This window comes from Vigna unguiculata, chromosome 4 (assembly GCF_037176805.1).
Source record: "Vigna unguiculata cultivar grain cowpea cultivar isolate G323 ecotype 2 chromosome 4, ASM3717680v1, whole genome shotgun sequence".
NCBI lineage: Eukaryota > Viridiplantae > Streptophyta > Magnoliopsida > Fabales > Fabaceae > Vigna > Vigna unguiculata.
The window spans coordinates 38,990,892-39,001,967 of NC_140795.1; the positions used below are offsets into that span (position 1 = coordinate 38,990,892).

The 11,076-nt window shown below is 29.9% G+C and overlaps 1 protein-coding gene across 1 annotated transcript; it reads right to left on the bottom strand.

The window, feature by feature from the left end:
• Window positions 1–3,541: 3,541 nt before the first annotated feature.
• Window positions 3,542–7,718, bottom strand: LOC114180402 (UDP-rhamnose/UDP-galactose transporter 6). The gene is made up of 6 exons (XM_028066715.2): window positions 7,543–7,718; window positions 5,981–6,220; window positions 5,664–5,848; window positions 5,384–5,584; window positions 5,014–5,175; window positions 3,542–4,205 (listed from the first exon to the last, which is right to left on the bottom strand). Exons 2-6 carry the CDS (start codon window positions 6,108–6,110, stop codon window positions 3,918–3,920), a joined length of 966 nt encoding a protein of 321 aa, XP_027922516.1. The 5' UTR covers window positions 6,111–6,220; window positions 7,543–7,718; the 3' UTR covers window positions 3,542–3,917.
• Between the last annotated feature and the right edge of the window lie 3,358 nt (window positions 7,719–11,076).

Sequence of the window (11,076 nt, forward strand, 5' to 3'; positions counted from 1 at the left end):
CTTGAATTGTGCAAACAGAGTGCATAAACAGGAAACATTTAGTTAAAAGTGAACGTAGAAGAAATACGAATAGAAAGTGAAAGTTATTTAGTAGGGATGAAAGTTAAAAGAAATAATCGTAAGTAAATAAATAAATAAGTTTTATTTTGCTAATTTATATTAAAAAGACTATTTTTGTCACTTCTTTCAATTTAGAAAAGCATGTTATTTACTTGAGCAATTCACCATTCCATAACTTTAATGATGTTTGAATTAGAGGAAGAAATGTAAAAGAATGAAGTTGTTTAAATATAGAGATAAGAGTGAAAAAAATTAAAAGGTGAAAATATTTATTTGCTATTAATGTTTTTAATTTTTATTTATTATTTTAATAATTTATTTTAGGATTAAATCTTTTCTTCATTTTTGTTTAGAAATTTTAATTAGGTTTCGAGGGTCTCAAATGAAATTTCATTTTTGAAAATGTGTTGCAATTTTGTAATTTTTGTTAGTATAGTATTAAAGATGTTACATGTCAACTAATAATCTTTTAGATTTTTTTTTTCAATTTTTTAATATTTTTTAATTAAAAATAGAAAAAAATGTTAGGTGTCAAATTAGAATTTTATCATGTGGAAGAAATAATATATTGTGTTGTCTTAATTTAGTCTCAAAAAATTTTTAAATTAAAATCAAATTTAATTTTTATATAAATGATATAATGATATTTTTATTATAATTGATAATTTTATAACAATTTAAAATAAATAAATTTATTTAAAATTTTATTTAACAATTCATAACATTTTAAATTGTTATAAAACTATTTTAAAATAAATTTATTTAACAATTTATGACATTTTAAATTGTTATAAGTAAAATTTTACATTTGAATTTATAAAATTTTTATTTTTAAACTAACTCTAACATTTGCATAGAAATTATTCATATATAAATGTTTAAAACAAAATCTAAATAAAGTTCAATTTAAAATATAAATTTAAATAAATTTAATTTTGTTAAAACTATCATCGTAATATTTATGTAAAAGTTAAATTTGATTTTGATTTGGTTAGAGATGAAATTGCTCCCATTTAAAAAAATGGGACTAAATTAAAATCAAATAATAAATATAAGGATTAAATTGAGATTTTTCACATGACATTTGTCTCGATAGTGATACATGACAATATTATTACTATGTCACACTGCCTCTGCCAATGCACATGGTAGGACTCTAATTTGACATGTAACCATTGTTTTTCTCTTTTTCTTAATTTAAAAAAATTATTAAAAAATTATTAAAAAAATTATTAGCTGACATGTAACATATAAGTTAATGTCATTAATAATATACTAATACAAATCATCAAATTACGATATATTTTTAAAAATGAAATCTCAATTGAGACAACTTAAAACCTAATTGAAATGTCTGGAAAAAAAAACGAAAACTAAGAGAAGTTTAATCCTAAAATAAATTATTAAAATAATAAATAAAAATTAAAAATATTAATAGTAAATATATCTAAACAACTTCGTTATTTTACATTTCTTCCTCTAATTCAAACAACATAAAAGTCATGGAATGGTGAGTTGTTCAAGCAAAACAAAAAAACCACGTGGCACATCAGTTAAATTCCTTACATGGAACATTACTTAACGTTGTTAGTATTATATTAACGAAAATGGTTAAATTACAATATATTTTAAAAAATGAGAATCCAATTCAGACGACTTAAAATCTGATGAGCTAATTAAAATTTATGAAAAAAACGAGAATGACCAATGATTTTGTAAATATTAAAAAAAAATAGCAATACAATTAATTATATTAAATATAGAATTGATGTGTAATTATTATAATTATTAACAAAATATTTATTGTTATGAAATGAAGTTAATAAGAGAAGGAAGAAAGGAAGAATAGAGAATAAGAGAATAAAGAGTAACTTTTCTATGTGTGTCTTATTATAGGAAGAATCTTGTTTATAGAACATATGATAACCAAAGAAGCATATAAATAAATAGTTAATACAAAATATTACCTAAAGAATAATGAATCATGTATCAATCATATCAATCATAAGAGTAATTGTATCAAATGTACGATCATTAATTCATAACATTTATGATATAATCTATGAAATTAAGTAGTCTTGATATCTTATATATGCTACATGAAAAAATGGGGAAGGATTAGTGACTTTTCACTCTAACTTTAGTGTTATTAAAACATATTCTGTTCGGTATTAAAAAAGACAGTTAAAAAATATCTATTGATCATCCCTTTTAAATACAATGTTATTATTAATCCATTGACCATCCTTTTAATGCAAAGTTACCTCACTTCTTTCATTTGGTATTAAAAAAGACAGTTAAAAAATATCTATACAGTTAAACAATGATTTATTGACCATCCCTTTTAAAACACGAGGATCTAGAATATATCGTTCATCCAAAGTATTATGGTTTATTTTTTTCACTTTTATATGTTGTTTCGCAAATTGAGGAGGTGAAGCAAAGGCCAATTGTACAAAAATGAAAGAATCGTTTCATATGACACAAAATGTTATGTATGGTGAAGTTGTTGTAGAAAATAGAAGAATGATTTCAAAGGAACAAAGGAGGACCAACAAAGAAGGTGGTTGAATTTTTCAAAATCTAATCTAAATTCAATTTAGATCCAATAAAATACATCGTTTTTATAATTCTGATCTATTTTAAATAAATTAGTTTGATTTGGATTTTTCCCATCCAATTTAAATTGAATTAAATCTATATTTAATCTAGATTGAATCTACTTTGTCAATTAGATCAAATTCAATGAGATTGATTCAATATATATGAATATTAGGTTTATTGAACATAGATCAGACCGATTTAGCTCAACTTTAATTCAAGCCGATTCAACTCAACATAAGTTTGGATTTAGTTCACTCAACTTGACTTGAGCTTGGATTGTCTCACCTAAACATCGGTTAGAGCTAACACTCCATAAACTAGTTCAATGGAACACTCATTACCTAGCTTTTGTTGTTGCCTTGAGACTCTAATATGTCATTCTTGTTGGAGTTGGTGATGATGAAACTTTTGGTGACATTCTTTACCCATTTGTAACATATATCTCATTTGAATAACATTTTTCATAAAATATCTATTATAGTCCTCATTATTGCATGTATGCCTACAATACCCTAAAAATTACAACTACAAGTTTGGTCACTTATATTATATATACACACACTCAAGCTTCCATCTAAATTATTCTGAAGTCCCTTTAATACGCCTTCTGTTTAAGCAGCCAGATATTTTTCAACATCATTTTCTCATGTCGTTTCTAAATAGTAATAGTGAAATCCAATTAAAAATATTATCAATGACCAAAATAATCAAGATTTCTTTTTTAGGGACTAAAACCAAAAGGGGTGTATATTATGATAGTGACTAAATTAATCAGCTTTAAATGTTTAAATAAATAAATAAAGCAAAATAGAACAATCTCCTCTTGGTAGTGATTAAGTATAGACATCTCTACCTAACATCAAAGATAAGAGAAGAATACTAAAAACTTGTATGCCTTAATGTGTTTCACACATGAATGACTGAATCAATTTCAACTGCACACTGTTAAAGTACAGTACAAGTTTCGAATAAGGAGTCAGCAAAGAATATAATATATTCATCTAATCATTCCAAAGATGAAATTTTTTGCTGGGGGGCTAGATCTATAAGGAAATATCAAATGGCCCTAAGAATCCAAAGAGATGAAATCTTACGAATTACAAAATGTGGTTGAAAATAATTAGGAACCAATGAGGTTTAATTTAAATAATTATAACACTTTCCTAGAATCAGCTATCTTCGTATGCTCAACTTTGGCAAATAATGCCACCCCACTTGAACACAACAAAAATTAGTGAATGTTGTTTAAACTATCATGTTTCTGTCTTGTTGGTAGGAAGAGAATGGCTCCGGCGCTCCTTTCCACCAGGTTTGGATGAGGCATTGCCATACCAAATCATTCCAACAACAGCTATAACCATTCCAAAAACCACTTGGAGATTGAGATTCTCTTTACCAAAGAAAAAGAACCCCATGATTAAAACAAGTATTGTCTTCATATGTCCCAGTACTTGAAAGGAAACAGCAGTGAATCTGCCAATGCAGATAAATTGGCTTAGGTTGGTACCAACTGCAATGGTGCATGACAGGAATATAAATATCTGCCAAAACCAAGACAAAAATGATTCAGCAACTAGGTAAAAGTGTTAAGTAATTATCAAACAACAAAAGTAAAAGATGTCATGTATGAGTTCTCATTGTTTATCATGTTCATCTACATTTTCATTGAATGAAGTAAACACTAGTGAGTCAACAGCTAAATTAGATTCTTCAATTTGGACCCTACACAAATTTGTTTCCCAAAACATTTGTTTCACTCTTGCACTAGAGAATCAAATTTTGTTGATTTTCCCCTCAAAAGTTGTAAGCTATTGATGAAATGTGATTGATCTTTTTATGAAAGTCATATCATATATTATGTTAAACATATTCATTAACTTCTAGAGGCCAAAGGTGCAAAAGCAGAAATATGGAAGAGATAAGAATGTAGCTTTGGAGGAGTGGTCACCCAAAAAATAAAAAACGAGATAAAAATTGAATACTAGAGATAAAGTAGGAGTGACAACTATTGACAGAAGGATGGAAGAATAATGCCTAAGATGATTAGACATGTGAAATGAAGATAGTGGAGGACCCAGTTAGAAGGGATGATAGCCCAATAATTAGAGTTAGAAAACCACCATGAAAAACCCTAAGTGAAACCAACAAATGGATTTAGATCTAAATGATCTCTTTGAAAAATAGGCTTTTTACAGACATGATGGATTAATTTGATGCACATAGCCAACCAACCACAATAACAGAGAAAAAGCTTCTTTGTTATTGTAATTACTATGTATAAGAAGTCTTTCAGAAGCCAAGCACAAGCCCAAATTTAACATGAATATTTTTCCATTATCCACAACTTACCAACGACGCAGTCTTATAGTCATATTTGTCAACTCTTGTGTCTGTCAACCAAAAATCTAGAAAAGGTCCTAAAAACAGTAGTGATGCGGCCTGTGCAGGTGCTGTATGTGCTAATAGGTTGAAAGAACTTAGAGAATACTTCCTTTGAAGATAATGAACATACTGCATATAAAAAGTTTAAGAATTCATCAGTACCAGGTGCAAATTAATAAGATAAAATTCAAATTAAGGTATAATAACACAGAAGAATAAACATCAGGCTGAAATAAGTTGTGCATGCATCTTAGAGAAATAGCATATATTTGTGAGTTTACAGTGCCACTTAAATTTGGAAGCTAATAAGTGGCACATGGAGAAATGTCATACGTACATATTGTTGCATAGAAGTGCTCCACACTGCAACGAAGGCAGCAATGAATCCTCTTGCGTTAACACTCACATCAGTAACAGTGCAAACACCAACACCCAAAAGAACAACACCTATGCTCAGTTTCGTATCTCTTGAATACCGAATCTTGTCAAGAACAACTTCCAACAGGCATGATACGGGGATCATACTTAACTTTGCAATCTGCCAATGGTTAAAAAGTGGATATAACTTCTGAACACATTAATGAACAAACCAATAGTTAAAGCTCAGCCCAACTCACTTGATAAAATCCAACTGAGTTCCACATTAAACTAACATTCATTCCAACAATAGAGAAGTTAGCAAAGACAACAAATTTTAAGAGTTCTGACAAGGGTAAATGAGAAGGCTGGACATATCCCAGTATCTTTAGTATGACTGTCATTAAAGTTGTGGTAGCGAAGTGCATGCCTGTTAATGTTGTAGCTGCAAGTGGTGATAGACAAAATGCATTAATATATAAGAAATTAACATTAAAGCATGGTCATAACCTGGGAAACGGAAAAGTAGACTAATAACAAAGATGTCATTAAGAAATTGAAAAGGGAACGTAATTACCAAAACTGAAGCCATGGGTGGCCATCAAAGCTTTGTTTACAATGATAATTCCAACAGATGTAACAACATTGAATATCCATGCAGCTGCATCCGCCGCCGCCTTTTCCTCAGCCTTGCGAGCTGGAGCCATGTTCTTTCTGCTTCTCAAACTTTACCACTGGTGTTTCCTACCTAAACTCCATAGCACTCTATCCACAATAAAATGACATGCCAGTCAATTCATCTAGCAAAAAGGGAAGCCTGGAAAAGTTGAAGGAGAAAAAGAAAATTTCAGATCTAGATTAAATTATTGAAAATCAATCATTCTACATAACAACTGTAATCTAAATTATCTTATGACTTTCAAAAGGATCAGAAACTAACAAGTGAAAGAAAGGCCACCCATCTCGTAATTTTTAATAACTTCCTGGTAATTTATTTAAGAAACTACCAATGATTAATGTGTAAACTCTAGAATCTACCCCATTTGTTCTGTCTTATGTGCGAGGAAAGGTCTATTTTGGTGGAAATTTGACACCAACACAATAAGGGCATTGTTACAGACTAGATATCAGCATTATTCAGTAACATTTATAAAAAGAATTGCTACGTACACATAAGATACGGCCAAGATTCATAATACTTCGGACCTGATTGAATACAAGTTAGAAGTGTTTTCAAGAACTTCTCTACTGGAAATATAGAGCTTTGCCAGTATAGAAGCTCTCCGAAACTCTTCTAGCCTATCACTATTTCAAGATTTAAATACTAAAACTAAATAATCCACATCATATCCTTTGAGGACATTCACGTAACATCACATCTTCATTTTCTCAACCATACTCAGCAAATTGCATTTTTCTTCTAGTAAAGGGATAATTCACAAAACACAAATATGATTTGCAACCTCGAAACAACTATGGCAAGGCAACTACAGGGCAACTTACAGACTAAAATGTTTAAAGAATAACACAAAGAATAAATTCCATTGACAAAATCACACCATATCTTCAAAATATTATGGCTTTCAAGTTCACATGATATCCTGACACAGTTTTAAAATGCAGAAGTTCATCTTAAGAAAACTATGCTGTTCACAATTAGCACCAGATCTGCGAGAAAATAGATTTAACACACCAAATTTTGGACAAAGTACAACCCATTTGAATAAAAAATATCAATTCAAATTCTGATTTTGATTTACCAAGTGATAGATGCCTAACAACAAAATTCATCAATCACGGTTGGCTGCAGTCACATCAGATATTGGAAATTATGATTCACCCATACCAAGATTTCACAATGCAACACAACTTTCACCTCTAATCACAAATAGAGATCATCACATTCTATTTATCACATCCACCACAGCCAGATCCAAAGAGGGGTCTCAGATCCAGAATGGCAGCATTGAAAATTAGTTGAGAGATGGATGAGATCACGGAAGGGACAACCTCGTATTCATAAAATTCTAGTTTTCCATGGGTTCAGCGTCAAATTGCAAACTTTTAAGATTCAGTTCAAGAATGGGGTGGGGGAAAATCACAAACAAGATGGTGATAAAGAGAGAAGAAGAAGCTTACCGTTCATTGACGTGTCACCGTTGATGCTGATAGCGTGAGAAAATGGAAGAAGAGAAATGAAACTTTTGATTGTGTCTGAGATTTGATGATGTTCGAGTTTCTCACTTTGTTTTTTTTTTTTTTTTCAGTGGAAATGGTACGGAACCAAACCATTCCTTTTGGTTTCTATTTTATTCCAAAGTTAAATTCTCTCTTTTTTTTTCTTATTAAGTATTCGGTTTCTTTATTCATAAAAAAAATGGTCATTTAGTTTTCATATCTGCATCAATATTAAATTTTCTCTTTGTATAATTCATTATAACGGCATTAGTGAAATTAAAGATGTGAATTATTTTTCTTAAACATTATCATTAACACTATTAAGGGCAATTAATCTATAAAATATACAAATACAAATATATAAATATGCATAAACAAATAAACAAATGAATACAAATGAAGGTATACAAGCAACAACTTTTTACATGTGTCATTTGGAGAAAATTTCTTAAAAAAATCAAAAAGAAAATGAAATATATTTGTTAAGAAATTGACCAGTGTACCAAATTGCATAAGTAATAAAATAAAAAATTCTATAAGAAATAATATGTTTATTTACTAATGAAGGTTATGAATTTTCAATATTAATGAATGAGAAATAAATTTAAAACTAGAAAAGCAAAAAAAAAAATCACACAATAAAAACAATTAATTTCATTTAAGAAAATATATGGTAAAAGTTTTACTAGGATTGGGTTTCATGATTCAATTCAAAGCAAAACACTAAACAATATATTTCTAATTCCTTTTCTAACATTCATACATTTTGTAACAAATCATAATATCTTACCAACAAGTTTAGACTGAAATAATAAAAACTCAATGTCTAGTAATTTTTATCATAAGTTTGCATTAATGATCAAGTTCTGATGTTATGAATGACTACATGTTTCACATCTATGGGTAGTATGTGAAATATATTAGTTGTTATATGTCAATTAGGTTTTCTAAACTATCTTTAAATCAACAAGTACTCACACATATGCAGTCAATAATCATGTGTTAAAATAAGAATAGACATAAGAGTGGTGGAAATTCACAAAGAGTTAAGAATACATTACACTCAACCACCTTGAATGAGGTAGTTAGTTATTCTTAAACATACTTAATGTTAAAATAATGATGAAAATGAACACCTCCAACATTCAGAATGCTCTTCAACTGTTAAGTGTTTTTGGGTCAGGTAGGTCAGGTGTCTTTCTCCTAAACGTGTGTTTTGACCTTTGCCACCCTCAATTTATAGATTTCTCGCAACTCGCAGCTCGTTGGGCGACTTTATTCGTTGAGCGAGTTACCCACAATTCGCTAGCCAAGTGGACATTCACTAGGCGAGTAGCTCGAATTGGACTGAGCCTACAACTTTGTACATTATTTTGTATTGGAGTAACCAACTTTATAAATATATCCTCTTGGTGATATCTTTGATAATCAAATTCTGTTAATATTCTTCTTAATTTTTTTGATATTTCCTCTTATCTTCAAAATATTAAATATGTGAACTAAATACTTATCTTTACCAATTTTAGTAAATAAAATTGAAATATCGAAAAAGATAATAATAAAAGATAAAAAAAACAAAAATAAAAACATGATAATGTCAATTATCAATATTTTAACCAAGTTTGGAGATTAAATGGTTAACATGATTGTCTTTAGTTCTTACACGTAGTTCTTCTAGTATCCTTTTTCATGTCAATCCACACACTATTCACTCTCTTCTCTCGTATCCTTTTTCATGTTTAAAAATCCACAAAATCTTCTATAACACTAGTCTCATTGTTCTTTCTTTCTTTGCCGAGCATATTCTCTATCAATATGTCATCCACGTCTTGCCTCTCTTCTCTCTTTCTTGTTATTGTACTAATATGGCAACCTAATTTCATTCATGCATTTCAAGATTTTTTTTTTTTTTTTGCATTTATGATTTTAATTTTTTTTGTCTTGCTTCCCTGATTTGCTTTGGTTTTTTCTTTGGGATTCATTATTGTCACTTTATCTCCTTCTTTGTGAAAAACCATATTGTGGAATCATGATCTCCTTTTTTTCTCACATTATTTTAGTTTTCTGTCCTTTTCCATGAAAAAATCTTATTTATTCGAAATTTGAAAACCTAATGATGTTCAAGCTTTTCAAATTTCATTGAAGCAATGTTGAAATCGGAGTTGGTCAACACTCATGGGATGCTTGCTTTTCCCTTAGTGATGACTCCTACTTGTGGTATTCACAAGGTCATCAACACACTACCTCTTTTAGTTTCCTAACTTAATCAATGGAGAATCCAGAAGATATAATCATCAGAAGAGCTAGAGGCAAGTTTAGTACCATCTGCTTGCAAAACCATGCATGGAAAACATCTTCTACTACTTTCTTTTTGTTAAAACTAGATTATGTGGTAGTTGTTAAGCTTAATTTATTCAATGAAAGAATCACTTTATATAGCCAGTACAAAAACATAGAAAAAGCGTAAAAAATGGACCTATGACTAGATCATGGCTATTTCTTCTGAATAAACAAATCAACAAAGAATCTTATTCATAAAGAATAGGTTTATTAAAAACTGACTAGAAATAACATGTTCCACATACAATGACATTCTTCAAACAAACCCTCCCTTAAACTGAACTATTATTCAAGAAAAACAAAGTCAATTTATTCCTTCAATGTTACATATTCCAAGTCTTTCTCTCAATTTCACGAATACTTCAAGTTTCAAGGCCTTGGTATCAAGTAGTTGATCCTTAGTAACATAGTGCACTAATTCAACTTCTCCTTGATTTGTCAATTCTCGAAGAAAATGAAATTGAACATGAATATGCTTACTCTTACCATGCATCACAAGATTCTTTGACGGTTTAATTGTTGAGCTGTTATCACATAATATAATGCACTTACTTTGCTTAATCCCCAATCTCTGAACTACATGTATCATCCAAATACTTTGAGCAACACAAGCTACTGCAGAAATAAATTCAATCTCAATGGTGGATAGAAACACCATTATGAGTCCATCTTCAAGCTAGAACTCCATGTGCATGAGATGAATGAGTCTTTGCATGAATGAAAGCGTGGAAGCATTGTAGAAAGGAGAGGAGGAGGTTTAGTGATGGTGATTTGTGAGGTTCTTAAGTGAGGTTAGGCCAACACTCAAGGGGGACTCTAGCCTAGGTTAATTCACAAAAGCAAAGTCTAGAGTCATCTTAACAAACTAACTTTACTACACTCATGAATCAATTTTACATGGCTTAGAGTTTTCTATTTATAGAAGAAAAGGAGAGCAAGGTGTCTTCAAAAATGGGAGGAAAAGTGATCTAGAAAATTGAATTTTGGAGCCAAAAGAAGTCATGCCACAAGTTTGACTAGCCACATAAGCAAGTCACATGTTCCATGCTTGTAGGCCCACAAAAGAGAGCATTAACTCTAACTTATTGTCCAAGTTAGCACTCCAAATTAGGGTTAATGTGTCTCCTATTCTCAAGCCCAACTCTTTCTAGGCCC

Coding starts and splice junctions, on each gene's coding strand:
- LOC114180402 (XM_028066715.2), bottom strand. CDS start 6,110: ATGGCTCCAGCTCGCAAGGCTGAGGAAAAGGCGGCGGCGGATGCAGCT. Junction 5,585..5,663: donor ACTCAGTTGGATTTTATCAA/GTGAGTTGGGCT, acceptor AACCATTGGCAG/ATTGCAAAGTTAAGTATGAT. Junction 4,206..5,013: donor ACTATAAGACTGCGTCGTTG/GTAAGTTGTGGA, acceptor TGGTTTTGGCAG/ATATTTATATTCCTGTCATG.